Here is a 24,437-nt window from a genome sequence, read left to right as displayed (position 1 = left end):
TAAAATGTAATGTATTCCTCTGATGGAAAAGCTTAAATGGAAAAATAAATATTCTGTAACATTATATATATATATTTAATGTCTTTTTTATCTTTGCTGTATCTTATTGGCCCTATACTTTTGAACAGTAGAGCATAGTTAGGATACTTTTATTGAGCCCTTTTGTCCTTCGGGCCAAAAGTATCAGATGTGTGCACAATGTACTGTATGGAAAAGACCTGTGTGAAGACTTCAGTTTGTCATTTTGTTTTGCATAGAAGACAAAAATCATACAGGTTTGGAACGACTTGAGGAGGATGAGCAAGTTATTGCATGTTTTTTATATTTGGGTGAACTATCCCGTTTAGGTACTGTTTATCCAGTGCTTCATCAGCCCTTTTCATAGCCTAAAGGGATTTGTTAACCAAAATCTCCCTCTTATTAGTTATTCAAATGCTCAATACTCAATACAGGTCTTTGTTATGATTCATCACTGAGAACTAGAGTTTGATTTATGTCTGTGTAGCATGTAAACATCTTGGAGGGCAGATTTTGGCTTGTTGAATAAAATGCAAATATCTCCTGTATAACTGAGGAAATGTGGGAGAGAGAAGGTCACAGAGAGAGAGAGAGAGAGAGAGAGAGGCAGGCACATACCAATTGCCAGCACCGGCTCACAGCAAAACGGTGTCAGCAAATGTAGCAGAGATTCCACAAATAGCTCTGGGTGGAAATTGACCTTTTGCTGTGATCTGGAAGCAGCCTTTGCTACCAGAATGCTCATCTTAACCATCATATGAAAACTTGCAAAACTGATCTCAGATCAGTCATGCTAGCTCTTCTCAATGTAGGCCAATGGCCTGAGGGGGGACCAGCCAATCCCGCAGGCACATAGATGCTCATTTGTCTTGGGCCTGGCCTGAAAGGAGGTCCCAGAGAGGGGGTGAAATTCAAGTGCACCATTAAAATTAGAGGGGTGCAGAGATGCATACCGGGGTTTTAAATACCCGAGGTCTTGAAGTAGGTACACAGAGAGACTGATGCATTTTGAAGAGATGCGGTATAAGAAATAGATAGAGATTTTTAATTGTTAGTCTCTTCTTATACAGAACTGATGTTTACTTCTGGCTTTTCAATGCAATGTTCAATGCAAGTTCTACTTTACAAAAAAAAAAAATCAGTTTTGTCAGTTTTTTTTTTTGTCACGTGAGAAGTTGATCTGAACATCTCTTCAATAACTGTCTCCGCGTGTGCAGAGCGCGAACAGGTACAGATAAGCTCGCGCAGCTTCAGTGAGCGCTGGAAAGGGACTCTTATGTTGATCAGTCGGCAGTTCGCTTCCTGCTATCTGTGCCTCAGACGTGTAGGTCTGCACTTCCAGTACTGAACGGCTGCCCGTGTCCTGCCGCTCCTGCGCACAGATTTCAAAATACTTCCACACAAATGACATGATGGCGAATGATTACAATGCAGTCTGTGCACGCGGGCGCACTTACGCAAAAATCGGCCGAAAAAAGACCAAAAACCGGCCGGTTCTGATTTATGGCCGGTCAACTGGTGCATCCCTAATAAAATTGACAGAACCTAAGAGCTGAGTGTCTCCGTGTCCTCTTTGCTTCGCGATTTTTCTGTGCGTGAGAAAATGGATGTGTGGTGTGAGAGCGTGTGAAAAGCGTCAATTGCGTGTGTCTGACATTTTATTGCATTTGTATTAGTTGTTTGAAGAGTAAAAAAAAATATGTGGTTCTTAATGCAATTACAATCGGCAAGTCGGTCGGACTAAAAGGGGGAAAAAATTATTAATTGGGTTGTTCCTAAATTGACAGGGTCGGTCAGGTTATTTGCAAACAAGAATATTTTTAAGGATGGCCTAATAGTTATTTGAAACCTGTGAAGCTTGTGAACATATTAGCAACACAGCTAGTAATGACAGCGTTCGGTTTTATTGTTGTGTATTATTATTAATACACTTCTTAATTACATTACATATTTTTACATTATTACATTATCTTGTCAATAAATTACCTTTATCAGTAAGACATCATCTACCCAATGTTCCCTTTCACCAGACATTTTCTTTAATGAGCAGGATCCACTTTCATTGAAATGTCATTAGAGGGCACCGGCTAGTGTCACAACTTCACACTTCGCAGGCACACAGTAATGGCGGCAGACAAGATGGCGGCACCCATAGAGTTCGCGGCGGATCAATTACAGCCCAATGTTGTCCGTAAAAAAAAAAAAAAAATAGATATTAAAGGCTATGAAAGCAAATAAAGTGAATATAACCATATAAGCCTTTATATTATGTGCAAAAAAAGGTTAAAATCACATTTCATTCTAACATTACATTCACAACTAAACTAAAAATGGTAATAAATGAGAACAAAACCACAGAGTTGTGTTGGGCTATTTTAATTACCCCATTACAGTCACTTTACAGTCAGTGTTATCATAAAAATAGACTTTCTTGTAGGTTTAGAATTTTATATGTCACATTTATTGTCCAACTACTAATATTTCAGCAAAATGTTATAACCTTTTTTAACACAAAGAGCAATAGAAAAATGTTTACATTTAACCACTGTATTTTTTTAAAATAACAATTTATTATATATATATATATATATATATATATATATATATATATATATATATATATATATATATATATATATATATATATGTATATGTTTAGTTTTAACAGTTAAACACAAAATAAAAAAATGATTTATATAAAAAATGTTTTATATAAAAATTTAATAGGTTAAAATTTTGGCTTATTTTCCAAGGCCACAGGAGGATGCAATGAGCTAAATAATGCAGCACATCAAATTATCAATGCAAGGAAATAACTGTCAATAAAAAAACGTGCATTGTGTATAAATGTACTCATACAAATCAAATATAATTTCGTAAATTGCATAAACAGTTTTGAACAAAACAGAATCATGTATTTTTGCATTGCGTAATACAAAGAGCTGAATAGCCCATCACACAGATTGCCTTTAAAAACATATGAGATGCAGTGAAAAGGAATAAACCTCCACAAATTTGTGATGTTTTGTCTATAAGTTCAAACTGTTTTAACTTTGCATGGCTTTCTATTTTTTTTTGTAATTTAATTCTGTGAGGCAAAGCTGAATTTCAATGTCATTATCAGTTTTCACATGATCCTTCAGAAATCATTCTAATATGCTGATTTGCTCCTCAGTCAACATTTCTTATTATTAACAAAATGTTTAAATCAGTTGTACTGATTTATATTTAATTATATTTAAATAATAATTTTTTGTAGTATCTCATGTGCCATTACAGATTTATAGTAAAGATTTGCTCATATAGTCTTATGGTGGGCTTTGAGGTTATAAAAGGAGCTCAAAGACTGGCCTCCATAACCTCAGTCTGTCTTATACCCCAAATAGATGCATCTAGAACTCCCTCACACTTCATCACTTCCCTTTGCACGCTTCTGTGTGAGGATTCTACAATGATCTTTATTATGTGACTATTGGAAATAGAGGCCCATATGTGTCAGAATCTGAAGCTGGGCAGAAAGTACCTCTTTGTCTTTTTGCTATTTTTTGCACTGGCAGCCAGACTGTCCCAAAGCATCTGGCCTCTTGCATTTCAAATATGGTTAATGATTAAAACAGACGTCCACTTTGTCTAAGAATGGTTTAACGAAGCTATAAACATCTCAATCCATCATGGCCACAGGAAGGAGCTGATTGATACTTTATAGGGAACTAAAAGCTTTAATTTCTATCCAAAGCACTTAGAGATTCCTCTCAGACATCCCATTCTGCTGATGCATCTTGTTTTGACGCGTATTTGGAGGTTGGTCTAGCTGAAGCACCAATTTGGAATAATCCGCTGCATTTTAGAGTGTTTATCTTGTGCTTTTGATGCTAGGTTGCATAATAGTTATAGTAATATCCCTGAACTGATGGGAAAAATCCTGATGCCTAATGCATACGCTGCATAGACTTAATCTGCATAGACTTAATCTGGCTGTTCTGTGAGAAGATGAAAACAGTATGTGTTGCAGCACGTCGGGGGTTTTGAAGGGATTTGAGAAGCAGGTCACCTCTTGATTCCTGTCCATACGCTTGTGTTTCAGTATGATGCAGGCTTCATTAAGGCGACCCAGAGGCCAGTTTACTTTAGATTCACACCCTTTAGAATCAGTCTTTTGCTTTTGCTCTTGCTCTTGAAAAATAGACCTTAGCAATCTTATTTGTTTCCAGTGTTTCAAATATCAACAAAGTCACATGCTGTGCACAGCAATAAACTATTTTTTCCACTTGTTAACTTCCTTAGGCATGTCCCTACCAAGCATAACAAGACATGATTAATTGTATTGATTAATTTTCACATTTTATTGTATTAACATTTAATATTTTATATTATTTCAATAGGTGCATTATGGAAATATAAAAATCTATGATACAATTAATGAAATATGGTATAAATACAAAATGTTATAAATATTGTATGCAAATAATGTTTTACTGGTTTAATGTTATAATATTTGTGTATTTTAAAATGTACTTTATACTGTAAATAATTAAAATAATTATATTAAAAAGTAATATATATGTGTGTGTGTGTGTGTGTGATGTGTGTATTAGTATTTTATATTATTGATATTTAAAATATTTAAAGTGTGTGGGTTTTTGTAACGTAAATATTTGTTATTTTACAGTCTTTCAGTTAATATATATATACCATCACTTCCCAGTCCTACAGCATTAAAGAAATTTTTTTTTCTTATTATTAATTATTTTTAAAATGTATTTATTTCATTTTTTTTATACAAGTCTTAGCTTTCTTGCCATGTATGTTGTCTTCTGAGTAAGAGGGATGTTTTTTCTGCTCTGTGCTCTCTGACTGGATTAAATGCTTTGTCCCCATCCATTTGTAAAAGCAGGATTTGAATTTGACAAAAACAGGACATCAGCACACCCCATAGTACTATTTATGCAGAGGAATCCTCCATTCTAAATATAGATACATGCATTGAACACACATGTGTTTTTATACAGAACATGGTGCAGATACACACAGATCCCCTCCTCCTCCTCCCTACATTAAAGGCAGCCCACATCAATACATACGTTAATGCATCCTCAATTACTGTAAAAAAAAATATTATGTATGCTATAACCTTCTCTGTATTGTGTGTACAGGACATCCCACGCAAGGACTAAGAGTGAAGCAGCAGACCAGGCCGCACTTGCGTCATGTCAGGAATCAGACTTAGCCAGAGCTGTGGCTCGTGAATTATCTCCAAGCTTCCATCAACCAGGTAAGATACAGAAGAAATGTTTTACTTTCCCCAATACACACCCTTAATATAAGACTTAAATACTGATGAAAGCCACCAGATTATAACCATACAGCCTCACTTACATTCCTCGCAACAGATACTTAGCTTCACATAAACCTAGCTCGGTGGAGCTCTGCTGAGGGAACAGTACAGAAAGACATGAATTTTCTTTTGCGAATCAAGTTGATCAAGGTTTTTGGTCACATTTTATTTTAAGGATTCTCGCTATTAACAAACCTTTAACTATTACTTTGCATCAATAAACCCGCAATTTGCTGCTTCTTATGTAAATACATATGCATTATGTAAATATTATGTAAATACATATGTATATCTCTATTATTTATACAGTTCTATATAGAGTAAAATACACAAATCTGTACATAAATCAATATACTGTTCCAGATTCTTTCACATTATTTATTGCTAAGTCTTGCTAAATGTATGTTTTATTTTTTGGTCTCATGTCAGATGTTTGTATGTACCAGGAGCACCTTAAAAAAACACAACAAATTCCTTGTGTGTTTGCACACTCCTGGCGAATAAAGCTGATTCTGATTCTGATTAATAGTAAGTTAGTTGTTAAGTTTATATATTGGGTAGGATTAGGGATGTAGAATGTGGTCATGCAGAATATGTGCTTTATAAGTTCTAATAAACAACCAATATGTAAATAGGCATGCTAATAAGCAACTATTTAATAGTGAGAATTGGTCTCTATACTAAAGTGTTACCAGGTTTTTGACAATGATAAGACATTTTTCGGGCCCTCTTTCTCAGTTTATCAGGATGTTATGCTGCTGTACCTTTAGGATTTCAGACCCTGTTATGATTGTCTGAACTTTGCATGGCAGTGTAGTTCACACTTTCATTTTTCATAACATGAATATGTAAATATTAGTAGAATTGTTTTTTAATTTACTCATGGTACTCAAGACAAATAACAAAAGAATATGATTTATTTATTTTAGTAGTTTAATGTCAAAATATTGTTTAAATACAAGTGTGTACAAGAGTGTGTGTAATGTAAATATTTAAATAAGAGTAGTATATAAAATATTTAAACAATTAAATAAAGATAAATGGCATGCTATGTGTCTGTAATATTTATCTATAAATGGCATTTAAATGCTTAAAAACATTTCTTTGGAAACTACAGTTTTGCAAGCTATAAATGTACTGGTACTGGGAAGTAATGGTAAATATCAGAATATCTCTACAAAATACATTTTTATTACATTTATGCATTTGTCAATCATTTTTATCTAAAGGAACTTTCATTTTGTCCTTTCATTAGTGGGAATCACATTTTTTTAATGTTTAATGTAATTTTTTTTATCAGTAATTCTGCACAATGAGCATATTACACTGCAATATATATATATATATATATATATATATATATATATATACATATACATGAGAAAATACTTGAGAAATAAAAGTACTTAAGTTTGGTTTTCTAAACGAATGATCAAAATTAAGTAAGTTAATACTTATTTAACATATATAATTAATATAAGTGTGGTAAGAAAAATGGGAAAACAAGTGTTTTTATTTGCCTTACCCCATTGGTAGTTATTGCTTGAAGCATAATGTCACATAACGATTTATGAATGTTTAGATATTTTACTTTGTTTAGAAAAAAATTTTTGCAGTTTCAAAACAAATGAAGTTTATTACTCAGCATTACAGAGCACTGATATTAGTAGACTGTTCCTCTGTGATTGTTCCTGTTCCCTTTGGAAATACCTCTGACAGAATGACGTCCATATCAAATGGAGAATGTTCTCTGGATGAGGAATGTAAGGCTTGTTGAGTGTGTCGTGCGTACGGCACATTGCTATCAGTAAGTGGATTTAGATAAGAAGTGGGCATGTCAAGTTAGCGCTCACCTCTCATGGAAAGGTTTCAGAAACACTTCTCAGTTTTCAGAAGCAAACCCCACCCAAACTCCTGCCAGTTGAGCACAGGGAGGTCAAGGGAGAAAGGTCAAACTCACAAGGGGCCTGGTACATAACCTTCTGCAGCTCTATAACTGGGAAACACCTTCACAAGGAGACGCCCATGTTGGACAGGATATAACTGTGCAAATGAATCATGTCTTACAGATTCTTGAGAAATCTTTGCAAGAGCCGCCAGGGGATAAAATCTTAATTAAACTGAGCTGCTTCAGCAACAGCTGTTGCTCAGAATTGCTCACTTTTTTGTCCTACCATTTATTTTTACTCTCTTAGTGACCTGATTTACCCTTTTGTCTAAACTAAAAACCATTATTTGTGAAATCTAATGCCAGATTGTGATTCCAGCTTGTTCAGTGAAGAAGCGAAACTGGTTTTGTATGAATTTGTAATGTAAGATTGTACCTATTTAAGATGAACTGTTAGTTGTTAAAGTTGTTGAAATGCAATCAGCATCAAAAGATAAAGATTTTTGCCACTTTATAGGTCTTGAATGGTTAAATACACACACTTGTGTCAAAATGCCCATCTTTGCAAGTATCCTTGTAAACACAGTAATTTAGGTCTTAAGTGACAGCAAACAACTGAGAAAAGGCATATGTAACAATATATTGGATCTTATATATTGGTAGCTCTTAATGTGACAGCAGTCTAATATTCCTGCTGTCTGTCAATCATGTTAATCAGACAACAAAAGAGAGAAAATCTCTCACTGCTCTTGACTATATCACTTTTGTAACTTAAATAAGACAAAATGTATATTTAATTTACACAGTGAAGAATACACTGTTTCTGTACATGTGATTACTTTATACAATGCTTGCAGCATTTATTTATTTGTTCTACTGTAGTTTTGTTCTACTATTGCGTGTAATTAGTTTTTTATTGTTATATATATGCCAACTCTTTTCTTGTCTCCAGTGAGATTCTTTTTAATTATTATTTAGACTAGTATTTGTTTTTTGTGAAATTGACACTGGTGACAAGAATTGTGAAATTTCTATGGTATCAAAAATATATACCCACCCCTACACATTACCGTTCAAGGTTTGGGGTCGGTTATCAATTCATCATTCGTAATCAGCAATACAGTAAAATAGTAATATTACAATAACAATTTTAAATAACTGTTTTCTATATTTTAAAATGTAAATTATTTATGTAATGGCCAAGCTGAATTTTCAACAGAAACATAATGCTATATTTAATGACTAACACACTTGAAGTCACAACTGCCATGTGTTTATTTAATACGATACGTTTCCAGTACATACCCTGCGTGCTAAAACTGTCCAAATATTCACATTTCAAGAGTTGCAAGTGTTAGCACTTCTCTGTGTATTTATTTAGGTGAGGTTTCTTTTACAGGACTCACATGCAATATGCTGCCCATATGTTTCCATGTCAGTTAGAAATTCCTGGTCGTTTCCTGGTCCTGTTTGTTTAGACTTTACTTTTATTATTTAACAACGGCAATATGGAGTAATGTTGCTGAAAATTCAGCTTTGCCATAATAGGAATAAATTACATTTAAAATATATTAAAATGGAAAACAGTTATTTTATTGTTTGTTTGTTTTATATAATGATGTTTTCATAGTAGAAACAAACCTACTTCAATTCGAAGTGTCGTATGGAAACAAAGTGGCTTTCTGATATGATCTGGCCTGCTCCGCCTAATCCCCAGGGTTGCCTGGTTCTCCCATTAGCTCTCAAATATTGCGCTCAGAAGAGGAAACACTAGCACTTGTAATGCACATTTCTGGCTTATGGCAGATTAGTTTAGAGGTTAAGTATGCCTCTGTAACACATCAGGAAAAAACGCTGTACTATCGCCATAGTTTTCTTTAGGCCCTGTTTGAAATGGTTTAACTGATGATGTTTATAGAGTGACGTTAATTGCTCTATATTTGGGGCAAGTGTGTCTTTTACGGGGAGCTAGTGGAGGGATAGTTGGAAGGGTCGGAAGCTGGGATGGCAGGACAGTGAGCAGGGCCCTGACTTTTGAAATATTTCAGTTTGTGTGCAATAAATCTAAAATATAAGAAAGTTTGATTTTTTATTAAATTACAAAAAATAAAGAACATTTCCATGATATTCAAATTTTTTGAGATGCACCTGTATACATATATCGACTATAAATCAGTCATTATTTTTCCATCAAATGTCTGTATGAAATACATTATGGCATGTTTCATAAATACACACAAGTCTCCACTGGCATGAATTTATGAAGTGCTTAATAAATTCAAAACCCCCATATCACATGCTCCTTTTATAAGGTTGGGGAGCGTATTAATGTTCTTCACAATGTAGATAATAAACAAAAGGTTAAGGTTGATTGCACGGACTGGATCTGTATGTTTGACATGCCCCTGATTGGTTTGTTTGTGCTGTGTTGTAGCGTCTCTGAATTTGATCGATTGCATGTTGAGACAATGGTACCGCTTCAGTGCCATCTGCCCTCGTGTCAGGGCTAATTGATTGTGTCTCTTAACTGTGGGTGAAAAGATTTCATAATCCTTCTCATGTCATAAGAGAGGCCTTTGGATCTTTGTCAAATGCCTTATGCAGATTTTGAGCCTGTGAGGTTCTATTATTTTTGGAGTTGAATTTCACATGACAGCATGACAGTTCTCATTATACATCTTGATGCCTCATCATGTTGTGAGATCTTCTTTTAAGGTAGCAAGTACTTTCTGGTATTTTCTTTTTTAATAACTAGGTTGCATTGTTTTGTTTGTTTGTTGTTAGAATATAAAAATAATTGTCTTTGTCTTTAGTAACAAATACTTGCAGATATACTTGTATTCAGAGTTGCTTTTTAAGCATAAACTTAGTTAAAAAAAATAATGTTAGGGAACTTAATTTAGGATATATTCTTTGAAAACAAGACTTATTTAATGACTTTAAGATTGTTTTATTATTATTATTGAAAATTTGATTAAGTAAACACAAAGGCAGCGGATGTGATTGCATAACTTCAACAAAACCTTAGAAGATGAGGCCTTTCTGTCCCATCGACTATTAAATGAATACTGACAAGCCTATTAAATGGTCACTGACAAGCTACATTATATCGAGTTCATTATTGAAGGCGATTCATCTTCAATAATGAACTCTATATAGTGTAGCTTGTCAGTGAACTACGGCTCTGTGTATTAACTGCTGCTCCATTTGAAAGCACGTGATGAGGATTTACCGCTAATCACGGAACAGGTTTTACTTACAAGATGCGTATGATCATATCGTTTGATATATTGTCCAGCCCTATCATAACCCATATGCTTACACATATAATAATAATAATAATAAACTTTATTTAAAAGCAGCTTCTCAAAGCGCTGAACACAATATAATCAATACAATAAAAATAGGGATGTCCCGATCAGGTTTTTTTGTCCTTGAGTCCGAGTCCGAGTCATTTGATTTTGAGTATCTGCCGATACCGAGTCCCGATCCGATACTTCTATAATACATAAAAAAAGAATAAAGAAGAGCGAAAAAACAGATCCAGGATGTTCAATAAATTACATTTTGAAATATATTCAAATATAAAACAGCTATTTTAAATAGGCTAGTAAAAATATTTCAAAATCTTACTGTTTTGCTGTACTTTGGATCAAATAAATGCAGGCTTGGTGAATAGAAGGGACTTCTTAAAAAAAAAAAAAAAAAAAACCTTAACAAGCTTACTGTTCAAAAACTTCTGACTGGTAGTATAGGCAACTTTATTTTTTCTCTACTTTCTAGCTTTTAATTGGCTTAGAAATCTATAAATGCTGGACAATAACAAATAATAATGATTTGTCAATCAGCACTGCATTGTTCATACTTTATTTATCACCTGCTGGAGATGACTTGAAGAACAATTTATTGTCGTGATCGTATATTAATGTCTTCGTGTTTGCATAAGTTTCTGTTTTCCTGTGCACACCACAGCATAGCTGGACGCTTTTGTCCATATTAGGAATTTCCTGATATCAGTGCGAGAGCGCGCTCCGGCTTCGAGTATGAATGAAACACACACTGCATGAGAGTTTAGCGCTCTGTGATGTTCATCTCGCTGTATCCTGAGTCCGAATGAAATATCAGGTCATGCGCAAACTATCATGTCTCTTTGAGTTTGAATCTATATTTATTCACACCAGCTCTTGAAAACAAAGTGATGTCATGCCGCACACGTTGCTGTTTCTGTGTGGAGTCAAAAGGGTCTAACTCTGTGCCACCGCATAACAAAAGATGTGTTAAAAATTAATGAGAATATATATATATCCGAGTCCTGATCGGGAGGTAACGTCCGATTCCGATCGAGTCTGAAACCACGTGATCGGGCCCGATTTCCGATCACGTGATCGGATCTGGACATCCCTAAATAAAAAACCAATACAAAATCAACAAGCAAAAAAAATATGTCTTAAGTTGAACTTTAAAAACACCATAATTCTGAACTTCCCTAAATTCAAGAGGCAGATAATTCCAAAGGAAAGGAGCATAAAAAGAGAAAGACTTATCACCCATAGATCTTATATGTGTTTGAGGAACAACCAACAAGTTTGACTTAGAGGAATGCAATCTACGACTAGGAGTGTATGGATGTAACAATTCTGTAAGGTTATTTAGTGTCAGACGTAGTATGTAGTGCTTTAAAAGTAAGCATCAAGTTTTGAAATCCACTCTAAACCTCTAAACGGGAGCCAGTGCAGTGTAGATTAAGAAGCTTTGGCTAAAAGAGTGTTATAGACTAACCGTGAGACAACAATGACTGTAAAATTTAGCATTAGACGTAATCTTACAATATTTCTGAGGTAGAAAAAAGAGGTTTTAACAGTGCTCTGGACAAAAGACTCAAAAGACATAGTTGCATCAAAGATAACTCCAAGGTTCCTCACTCGACTCTGGATTTCCAAGACAGAGCCGTCAAGAGTCAGGGACAGATAACCAGCTTTAGAAATTTGATAACAGGAGCCATTGAGCATAACTTCAGTTCAGACAGGAACTACTACAGCAAGTTTACTTGAGTTTATTGAATACAATTTGGCGGTATGGGTCCTTATGGGGGTTCTTGCTTCCAGAATAACTGAACATACAAGAGCTTTAACATTAATCCCCGGGAACCACCAGCTTAAAAATACATGACAATTAAGACTCTTAGTAATGTCTTTTAAAGCAACCAGTGATAATCATGTAGATGTGGCAGTGGGACGTCTATCCTTTAGCCTGGTTATGAAGATGACTGTCTCTCAGCAGTGAGGTCCATGCCAGCTAAGATTTAAAGCCTTAGTGATCTGAAACAAAGAAGACGACAACCAGAAGGTGCACAGTAATATGCTCATGCTTATGGTAGGGAAGGAGGGAGGGTTGCGAGCCATTGAGCATACTTACCGAGCAGTGGTGCCACGTATATATGTCCCATGTCTAATAGGAGAGTGGTAGTGATTGGAGCGATTTGACAGCTGACAGCATCAGCTGGTCATAGTCTATGCCTCCGTGGCCTGACTGAACTCTGCGCTCAATTTTTACCACCGTTCAAACACAATAAATTATTATCCATCCATATTTTAATCTCAGTTATGCAGTCAGACAAATAAGCAACTTTTGAATATATATAAATCTGCGTGTCGTCTGCATACAAATGGTAATGAAGTCCGAGCGATCTCAAAAGGTGGCCTAAAGGTGACAGATAAATGTTAAAAAGTAAAGGACCTAAAACAGACCCCTGAGGATCACCAGTTGAGACAGAGCTTATGTCAGACCTATAACCACCCATAGAAACAAACTGGGAGTAGTCAGTAAAATAAGACCTCAACCAACTTAAGGCAGTCCCAGACAGACCAATCACTTTTTCAAGATGAGTAAGTAATAGACTGTAATACATGATATCAAATGCAGCTCTAAGATCAAGAAGAATAAGAATAGATATTGCACCAAAATATTTATTTATATATAATAAATAAAGAATAAAGTTCCATATTTTATATTTGTTTAGATCAAATATTTATTTAAATGTATTAACTTATTTGTTAGATTTATTTAATATTTTCACTCTTCTAAAAATGCTTTAAATGAAAAAAGTGTTTGTGTGTATTTGAAGTTGTAAGAAGAGAATTGCATTTATATTTTCTACTTAAAATATTTTAATTCATTGTTACTTTTGCTATTTCTTTGTAATTTACAAATTGTCTAGCAATTTCTGAGTGATTTAATATTAAAATGGTTTGGAATAAAATTGAGTAATAAAAAAGTACATTGTATTTATTGTTTTGTTTATCAAATACAGTATTTTACTATTGTGCCATCCCAGGGAAGCAGACTTCCACTTGCAGAGTATTGCTTGAGGATTAAAGAGAGATCAAAGCAATCTTAGAGTATTATGTGGACTTTATTTTTAAGTTGCTCTGTAACTACAAGATTAACAGTTCTTGGTGTTGGTTAGAAAACAACACTCTACACAATGTCTTTATATATGTAAATGACTTCCGTAAATGACAGAAGAACAGGCTTGTGTGTTTGGCAGTGTATGATGCCTGCAGTGAGCTAAAATTGTCCCTTTAGACCAGTAAATCATGCAAACGATGCCAGGAACTTGTGACAGGAGTTCAGATCAGACAGAAAGAAATGTCTCGATTACGTATGGTAACCCTAGTTCCCTGAAGGAGGGAACAGAGACGTTACATCGGTCACCGACGAATTGGGATATCGCTTTGATAGACCAATCTACTTTGAGTGTAAACTAAACAAGCCAATGCACATTGCACAACAATCCTATCCTTCTCTAAACTGAAGACGTTATCGAATGTTGCCAGATTAGAAAATCGATCGAAATTATGCACAATTATATATAGATTGTTTAGTTTTTTCTTTGGTAATAAAATGCACACAAGACACGAGTTTACTAGGAAGTGTCCCGCTCTTTTACCTCTCTCTCTCTCTCTGTGCACTCTTGAACAAATAATAATAAATAATAAATAAGTTGAACAGATAGGTAACTTGACTAGAGTAAACTGTGGAAATAAATCAGCAAAGTTACCGTATTCTTCGGACTATAAGTCGCACCTGAGTATAAGTCGCACCAGTCCAAAAATACGTCATGATGAGGGAAAAAACATATATAAGTCGCACTGGACTATAAGTCGCATTTATTTAGAACCAAGAGAAAACATTACCGTCTCCAGCCGCGAGAGGGCGCTCTATGTCTTCAGTGGCTGGAGATGGTAATGTTTTCTATTGGTTCATTTCTCTCGGTTCATGTCAAATTAATTTTGATAAATAAGTCGCACCTGGCTATAATTCGCAGGACCAGCCAAACTATGAAAAAAAGTGCGACTTATAGTCCGGAAAATACGGTAACTTTATGAAGTTAAAATTCCGATGAAAGTGTGGAATCTAGCTTTTCAGCTTTTCATTGCTGGAAAAAAAATCCTCTAGAAATTGCTGTATTGTGATTCACAGAAAAAATATTTTCACTGTAGAAATTACCCGTCATTGAAAATTGACCATGATGCTTTGCAGATCTACAGTAACATGCTGTATACAGGTTCTACAGTAAGCATTTGCTTGTTTTACAGTAATAATGCTGTGAAAACTACAGAAGATTGTTACAGTGCAGAAGGATATGACCGCTCGGCTCCGAAGCGAAAAGCTGGCATGCATTGCTTTATTATACTCACACTGAGATCAGTGGCAGCTGGATGCAATAATTGCATGCCAATGTGCATTGGCTCATTTGGTTTACACTCAAAGTAGATTGGTCTAGCGACCAATCGACCTCTATCGAAGGGATATCCTGATTCGTTGGTCACCGACGTGATGTCGAGAATGACTGATTGAAAGGGAACAGAATGGACCCTCCATAAAGCATGAGCTCAAGTTATTGTGAGAAATTATCTTCAGAGGATACTTTAATCCTTTTAAACATTAAGAATGCCCTCGCACTCTTTGAAGCCGATCATCATGGATGCCAGAGATGTCAAGTGAAATAAACTGCAGTTAAATTGTTTGGGCTTAAGCTAGTTGGAGCCGTATGATTTTCCGGAAAGCTCTTTTATGCTAATTCAGCACTGCAGCATTTATAGTTTTGCCGCTGTCCTCTAAGCAGTTTCGCCAGTTAATTGATCCAGATTGGACAGAGAATTTCATTTACAGGGTGACCGAGCAAACAATGATTTTAGAACTAGAACAAGTCACACACATTACAAAAAGTGTCTTTTATTTTACAGATTAGACTCGAGAAGGTTTCCATCAAACACATGAAGCTGCTTTAAAGGGATAGTTCACACAAAAATGAAAGTTGTCATTAATTATTTGCGATTATGCCGTTCCAAACCCATAAGACCTTTGTTCATCTTTGGAACTCAAATTATGATATTTTTGATGGAATCCTGTATAGACAGCAAACGCAACTGACATGTTCAAGTAGGGCTGGACGACTAATCGAAAAATAATCAAAACCAAAATTCATAACCTCTAACCGACGTAATTTTTCCATGACGGTTATTTCGTTTTTTTAATCCTGTTAATACTTCCCCCTTAAATGCACACTAGCGCGTGTGGAGCCACATGACTCTACCCCGTCCAGTCAGTGGCATAAAAGCAAAACACGGAGGTGAACGCCGGTTCAACTCATAGTGATCACTAAACTTTGTCAGTTGTATTTGTTTTATGGTTTGAACATTCAAGCGATTAGATGAACGGATGTGTATTCATATACCGAGCTACCATGTTCGCGCAGCTGCATTGTGGCACGAACACTCATATAAACAGTAGCTGTGAAGATCGTGCGCACAGAGGAACACAGAAACTAGTTGTCAGCGCTGTCCTGTGATTTATCACTAAAGTAGCTTAGAATCTCAAAACTTATTATAGCATGTTTGTGTGCAGCGCACATGAAGCACAAGCGCGTGCACAGAGAGCATCGGTCTGCGGTTGCGCTGCGGGTTCCTGGTTTGTGTCTGTTCTCGGACTGTTCTGTGTATTTTAACTGTAGAAAAGGTTGTTCCGAGTCGAAACTACGATACAGAAAGCTACATCAGTATATCATCATAAACGCCGTTTATGTCAAACGACGGTTATAAACAACCGTTTTTGTCTTATAAACAGAGAAAGAAAACACACATGTGCAGTATTTTTGCTTAAAGAGACAACCGCCTAATAAACGCACTGTCTGTCATTAATGTTAATCAAAGAACGAAAGAAAATCATTCACTGATCTTGACTGAATATATTTCATAACTTTACTTGATTAATCTTTATTTTATTTATAAAAAGAAAACTATGCAGTCTTTTAATTACAGTTTCTGTACCTGAAATTTAGTTTAGTTGTATTTATTTATGATATTGCTTATTGATTTGTTTGTTCATTTCTTATTTCTTATTACTGACCTATCTTATTACTTGTCTTTAACACTTTAATATTTGAAATTTATATTAATCTTGTTGTTTTTGCTATGGTATTTTTTTAATCACAGGCAAAATTCCTCTTGCAGAATTTTGTAGGCTGCTTATTTTTGCTCATGTTATTCAGCTGCAACAGAATGCTTTGTAAAAATGTTTTAATTTTTTTTATATTGGCTTTTTTATCTTATTGGAATCGAAACTAGGAATCGATAAGAATCGGAATCGATAAAATTCAAACGATACCCAACCCTAGTAAGAAATGTTAAGAACATAGATAAAATAACTGCTGATAGTCAATCATATTTACAGTACAAACCTTGTCAGTCAACTATGAGGGAAAAAAAAAAAAAAAAAACGGAAACAAAATAATCGTTCATTAATCGTAATCGAGGTAAAATGTTCAATTAATCGAGGTTTTGATTTTAGGCCATAATCGTCCAGCCCTATGTTCAAGGCACAGAAAGGTAGTAAGGACATTGTTAAAATAGTTCATGTGATATGAACCTACAAGAATACCGTGTTAAAGACTGACACGGTAGAGAAGAAATTGTTAAATATTGTCATTATTTTTGTTTTCTTTGAGCACAAAAAGTATTCTGGTAGCTTCATACAATTAAGGATGAACCACTGAAGTCACATGGACTATTTTAATGATGTCATTACTATACCTTACTGGGCCTTGAACGGGGTAGGACCCTTACTGTCTATGGAGGGTCAGAGAGCTCTCAGATTTCATCAAAAATATCATAATTTATATATATATATATATATATATATTTATTTATTTATTTATTTATTTATTTATTTATTCATACGCACACATATAAAGTTAATTAATATAATTATATATATATTTACTTAGTATAGTTTGATAATTGTTATATTTTACACAAATAATATAAATATGTGATTAAGTTTATTAGTTATATATTAATTTTATATTAATTTGTTATATATTTGAATTTATATATATATTTATTATATTTACTGTATATTATTTTATATTTATATATACATTGTGTTTTATAGACAAACAAAAGTTTATATTTTAATCGAGCGCCCCGATATCCTTGCATATGGCTACAATGTTTGTTGTACCTTTTAAAAAATATTTAATATAAAAATATTAAATTATATATATATATATATATATATATATATATATATATTATTTAATATTTTTTAATCCTGGGCCATGTTGACCTATAACTTTACAAATGTGTGTGTATTTGTTTTCTGTAATTATGCCATAAATTATTTCAAATTGCTGGTTAACTTGTATTGACCGGTATTGAAATGTTCCTGACTTTGTCCAACATTTTATGCCTCCCTTTCAGGACTTGACTACATCAAACAACAGTTCAGTGAGCCAGTGGGGGAGATCAAGGAGGAAGCACCTAAAGAGGAGAAGGAAAAGCCTTCTGGCAGCCCTTTCTATCGGCGCGGCACGACTCCAAGCCACTCTCCTGTCCAGAGCCCAACCCCATCACCTCCTCACTCCCCTCAACAGAGCCAAGCACCCAACCCCAGCGCCAGCCGCAAGATAAGCAAGGACAACAGCAGCGTAGCCCATAAGATAAGCAAGGACAGTAGTAGTGTAGCTCGCAAGATAAGCAAAGAAGAGAGAGCCTCCATTGTGGCAGAAATCACCAAAGTATCCGCTCCTCCTTCTGTACCAGCCATCCAGCAACAGGATGTCCCCCCACCAAAGCCGTCCAAGGCCCTTGAACCCCTGCCCAAACTTGCCAGCACAGGTAATGGCCAGGTTCATTCTGCTTATCACAGTTACTACGTGAAGCCGGTGATGAAGCTGCCTCCACCTGAGGAACCAGAAGATGAAGAGCCCGAGATGACGCAGTCTAGCCTGGCCAGGATGCCTCCACCACCCAAAATGGTCAGGTCGCCCACTCCCAAACCAGAGCCCAAGATCAGGAAACAAGAATCTATCAAACCAAAGAGCTTAGCTGAAACCAAGAAAGCCAGCATAGAAATGGTCGATGAAACCCTAGCAGAAGAATCTGTAAGTGTCTTGTTTATACTTACAGATGTGTGTTTTATGGATTGTTGCTGGAATTGTTACACCATGTGTCTTTTTACCCAGGGTCCTAACTCAATTTTGGTTGCCATGGTGATGCTTTTGAATATTGGATTGGCAATCATTTTTGTCCATTTCCTTACATGAAACACTACCATCTCAGGTAAACTTTTTATTTTTATACATTATACTTGATTTTCCGAAATTGTAAATGACACAAAGATTATTGACATAGATTTTATAAGAAAATACTTTTTCAGTTTTTCTACTTCAAAATATCAAGTTTAATTTAACCTATTATTTTCTGTTTCTTTGTAATTGTTTGTGAAATAAACAAGTGCTTTCTGAGTGAAAATTGTTTCTACACCCATTTTTTTTAGCATGCCATTCAAAGGTTTGAGGTCAGTTTTTTTATCATGTTAATGTTAAATGACAATACATTTGTAATGTTACAAAATATTTTACATTTCTATTCATCAAAAAATGGCGGAAAAAAGTTTCCACAAAAATATTAAGTGGCACAACACTGAAAATAATAGGAAATGATTCGTGAGCACCAAATCAGCATATTCAAATGATTTCTGAAGGGTCATGTGACACTGAAGTCTGGAGTAATGATGCTGAATATTCAGCCTTGCCATCACAACAATAAATTAAATTTTTAATATATTCAAATAGAAAACAGTCATTTTAAATTGTTATCATATTTCACAATATTACTGTTTTTACTGTATTTTTTGATTGAGAAAATGCAGGCTTGCTGTGCTTAAGAGACTTACCAACCCAAACTTTTGAATGGTGGTTTAGGTAAAATATGTTAGAATCAATATTGAATCGTCATTGGCAAAATATTTCAACTCCATAATTTGACATATTTCTGAGTATAACAGGATATTCAACCAAGAAAAAAAATTTAAATCTGATATTATCATACTCAGTGCTAGTATTCACACAAAACATATAATTATTGGATGGAATAATGTGTTTAGTTGGAATTGAGTATTGACATAAATATACTCAACAACTTCCTTAATAATCTCTGTGTGGATTTCTTATGACATTTTACACTAAGTGCATTGCAGTGCATTCTGCCACTGATTCATCATTGCATGTAATATTGCCTTTGGTCAAAATTTAGACCATTCATCCCATCTGATAGCGAGGCATGTCATCACATTGTATGAGGTAAGCTGTCAGAGCCTACTGTCAAACAGCCCATTATATGCTTTCCAGCAAAATTATAATAGTAAAAAAGAAGCAAAAAAAAGCTTAGTTAGAATTCAGCACAATATAGTTGATTTTACCTACAGAAAGTAAATAACATACATAAATATAAAATAAAACTTGATGATTTTAACCTTGTTCCAAATAGTGATTGGAGAATATATTTAACAAAAAAATGGTTGTATTAACTTCTAGACACTGAAAAGTTTATATATATATATATATACGTTTAAAACAAAACAGAATCACTTCACAGAGCTAAAACATCTATTAATTCTGAATAGCAAAGATTTGTCATAACGAGTCTCCAAAAACACAAACTTGCATCAACAGTGATCAAACTGAGCAGCTCAGCAACCTGTTAGCTGACCCCTCACCACAAACCTTGCCATTTATAATGTCTTGCTCATAATAAGTGACCTATAAGTTGACCTTAATTGTTTGTCTATTTCTGTCTACTTTCTACATTCCATAGATCGTTCACCCTTCTAAATAGAGTTCTTTACAGTTTTGTTTGAAGCCAACATCCAAAACACCTGCTATCTACAGCCTGTGAGACAACTAGCCCCATCTGCATTTGTTACGGATGTACTGTAACTTTTAACCCCGTATTTCATTATTCTTTTAGTGTTGGATGGCGACCCACACAGTGTCAATAATCTTTCTGAAATCCAGATGGCACCAGGCAGTCTCCAGAGGGCAGAAGGAGCTGAAGAATCAACATATGGGAGTTCGAAACCCAGAGCATCATCCCTGAGAATGACGTGGTCTAATATCATGTGGCTCTGGCAAAAGAGATCAAAATATTCTGGGGGAAAAATTACCATTAAAATGGAAACCGAAGAAGAGAATGCAGTGCAGTGTGACTCTTATCTGCTGACGGAAAGCCTTAATATCAGCCACTCCATAGGTCTCCGGCAGAGCCTTAACTGGAAATGTTTGATGATGCACTTTTGCGTGATGGGCAAGAGCAGCTGCCTTACTCATTTACCATCTGACGCGCAACTGGGAGATGTGCTCGCAGTGCCAAAGGAATGCATTCAGGGGGCTATGCTGCAGCGGGCGAGGAAACCGAATGCGCACACCAGCGTCACTCATCCGTCTTACACCCTTTACCCACCCAATGCAGTTTCTTCTAGCATCTACTATGTTCTTCTCGGAAGCTCTTGAATCGATGCTCCCTACTGTACTCCTCACGTTTCGTTTTTTGTTTTCATGTAACTTTATGTTTGTAAACACTTCACTGAAAATCATGTTTGAATTTAATGAAAAGCAAAATCACTCCCACCTTTTTTGTGAGTATTTCTAAACCAGACAAGGGAAAATATGATATTATTTATTTTAAAAAAATGTGCAATATGATTTATTTTTACACTTGCATAGTTTAATTGTTCACCAAATAGGGGCATTGTAATTCTGTCCCAGTATTTAAGAGATGGAAATGTAAGAAAAGCTTAGAGTTACAGGTTTCCTGCTCTTTGTTGAACACGTCTATTTAGATCATGGCAAAAAGGTCTTATAAAGTGTGTTTTTTTTTGTGTGTTTTTTTTAATTCTGGGAATTGACTGTTTGTCGTGTTATGTAAATTAAACCTATGCCATCGCGCATGCAATGTTGTGCAAGAGTTATTGTGCTCAGATGTCCGATCTGACATGTGACAGCAGGTGAGATGTTTTTTTTGGGGGCAATGTTAAGGGCATGCTTGCATGTTTGTGACCTTGGATGCTTTGGATATCAAGAGTCAGGTAGTGTCACAGTCAGGTGGCGCTAGAGGAAGTAGGACATTGCCTTTAAGAGTCTTTAATAGTACTTCAGTTTACCTCAAAAAACATAGAAAAGGAAATAAATGCCTCGTCTTTGTCTTAAATCTGTAGTATGCAAATTCTGACTGGCAGAGTCATTGGGAATTCATTTTAAATGTGCCACTAAATTGTTAAATTAGTGTTTTGGAACCTCCTGAAATTGTACTTTTATTTGTTATTCTTATATTTATGGGCAGTTTCCCTCTTCAGAAGGTTTATTTATTATATATATACCATTCTAGATATCGTTTCTAGTGTTTGGTGAGTGTACAAGGGCTTGGAAAACTCAGTTTTTCTTCTTCAAACCCTCATTTGCTTTTAGTTTATGTTTGCATGGGGTCTTTAAATGCATTAACGCCTGTATATTTGATTCAAAACAACTAAGGTAAAATATGTTTAAGGCATAAAACTTTACTCTTGAAGGATGTGTAACATTTGGTTGGATTTCAGTTCTGTGCAACAATGCAGTGCAATGTGTACGGGCTCTTTTTATAACATGTTTTCTGAAGGAGAGTTGTGAGCTCTTATGCTAACAAGGCAGGACATGGAGTTATTTTTCTAAAAACAAATGTTGCACAAACAAAAAACATTTATATACTATATAAGGTTTATTCTATTTATAAGCATTTTTACAGAGCACAGCCATTACAATATGAATCCTAAGATATTTTTCTATAGAAATGCTCAATTGTATTTTGTCTAAAGCAGTATAGCTCCTTTATATCAAGCATTGCATCTCACACATCAGAATTAAGACTCTAAGCCTATATATGATTCAATGTGATTTGAAATGCTGAGGATGCAGGAATTCTTTTTGAACCCATGAATGCAAAAATCATCTCTGTTTCATTTCAAGCCCACGTATTTCACTAATTTGAAAAGTTATGGTATTTATCTGTATAATAAAAAGTTATGCCTTGTAAGTCTGATTTCTCCTTTTTTTTATTGTGCTAAATTTAACACATCTATGTATTGATTCTAGTACAGTGTTGAATCAGTGAATCAAATTGTGTCGATTCTATTTTTCCTTAATTTATTTGGAAATTCTGGCCGATAATTACAATTACTTTAATGTTTTGTATGAAAAACTTATTAGATTAGATACATGATACATGGATGATATTTAAAGTCTATGCAATCCTGTCAAAAAAATTAAATTAAAATAAAATATTAACACTCAAAACAATCAATCGTTTTAAATGCTAAAAGTGAATTAAGGTATCACTAAACGGTATAATATCCAGTATGAAAAACGTATATTTATTTTGATAGATCAAAAAAAAAAAAAACTATTGTTTTTATTGTTTTTTTTCTTTCTTTAATATAAACAATAAATGTAAAAATAGAGAAATTGAGGAACAATCAAATATCCAATATCACCCGATATCGGTTCAATTAAAAATTGACCGATAACCAATATGTTATCGCATAGCACTATTTTAATACACATTTGTTCACTTTTGTTGGATTGTTTTGCACTAGGCAGAAGTACAGTATAGTTATAATACAGAGCATGTTGCTCTGTACCCTCTGACCATTTAAAATACTTTCAGCGGTTCACTTTTGCATGACTAAATGTAGACATGCATAGCGTGAGCACTATGCTCCACACTAAAGAATCAGTTTCACATGTGTAATCTTAAACGTCTTTAGAGGCCAAAGCTCTACCAGCTTCTAAAAAGTGAATGTAAAGTGTTACTGAAATTGGATTAAGACTAGTAAGCACTGAAGGGATATCGCTGTTGATGTCGCTAAGACGTTAACATAAGCAAAATTATATTTCTGTGTTTAGCTAAGCACCTTCGGAATACCTGGTGTCCACTTAGTAGACATTAAAATGTAGTATATGTAGTGAATCACCCTTGTGCCCTTAGTTGTAAGCACTCTAAGACAACCAACGTCTGAGTTTAGCGTACTTGGCAAATGACTCACATACTGGTAGTCTTAACAAACCTGGGCTCTGCTTTCCTGTCATAAACAGCTGTCATAATTTAAAATACGTATATCTAGATTGTTTCATATAATAATCAGCATTCCACATTCAGCTTAGATTACAAATTTGATTAACCCGAAGAAATTGCAATGTATGGATCTCCGACACTAGCATTTCTGTGTTTATTTTGTAATGCCTGGATGTGGTTTGGTCTAATATATTTTAGGAATTTGCCATAAGTCACTGTTAATTAAAACAGGGAATTGCTCACAGTGGTTTTATATTGTATTGCCTATATTTTGGGCCCCTGAATTTACAGTACATTTACATTATTTGTCATCAATACAAACTTAATAAAACGGTTACATATGACATTAATAGTTAAGGGATGCATGGGTGAATCTTCAGTTTATGACAAATGAATTATGGCTTAACCTTTGGTTTCCTGTTGATACATAAGGATAAGAGACTTGAGAGCTCAAGTCCCTGGGTCACTGGTTCCTTTAGATATGCACACATGTGAAATGAGAAGTGACAGAACTGTTACAGAAGCTCGGATGTGGCTTTATAGCCTCAGAGGAGTGTGATGATAAATTAGATATGACTTTGCTTTTCTTTTTGGAGAGAAAATCCACAATTCTCTTTTATACTTCATCTGAAACCTACTGTCCTTAATTTATTAAGTCCTAAACAGATTTATATATATATATATATATAAATATATATGTTAAAACAATTGCATGCATATACAGTCCTGAAATAAACGGTCTATAAAT

General features: G+C 34.7%; 1 protein-coding gene across 1 annotated transcript in view; it reads left to right on the top strand.

The window, feature by feature from the left end:
- Window positions 1-22,651, top strand: part of LOC132116006 (junctophilin-1-like) — a 49,435-nt gene extending 26,784 nt beyond the window's left edge. The window contains exons 3-6 of the mRNA XM_059524510.1: window positions 5,172-5,290; window positions 18,005-18,687; window positions 18,769-18,865; window positions 20,555-22,651. Of these exons, the coding sequence (XP_059380493.1) occupies window positions 5,172-5,290; window positions 18,005-18,687; window positions 18,769-18,849 (883 nt within the window). The 3' untranslated portion in view covers window positions 18,850-18,865; window positions 20,555-22,651. The remainder of the gene's footprint in view (window positions 1-5,171; window positions 5,291-18,004; window positions 18,688-18,768; window positions 18,866-20,554) is intronic.
- The last annotated feature ends 1,786 nt before the right edge of the window (window positions 22,652-24,437 follow it).

The sequence above is a fragment of the Carassius carassius genome, chromosome 35 (genome assembly GCF_963082965.1).
Source record: "Carassius carassius chromosome 35, fCarCar2.1, whole genome shotgun sequence".
Lineage (NCBI taxonomy): Eukaryota > Metazoa > Chordata > Actinopteri > Cypriniformes > Cyprinidae > Carassius > Carassius carassius.
The sequence above is the reverse complement of the archived record's forward strand: the minus strand, read 5'-3'. Positions and strand labels throughout refer to the sequence as shown.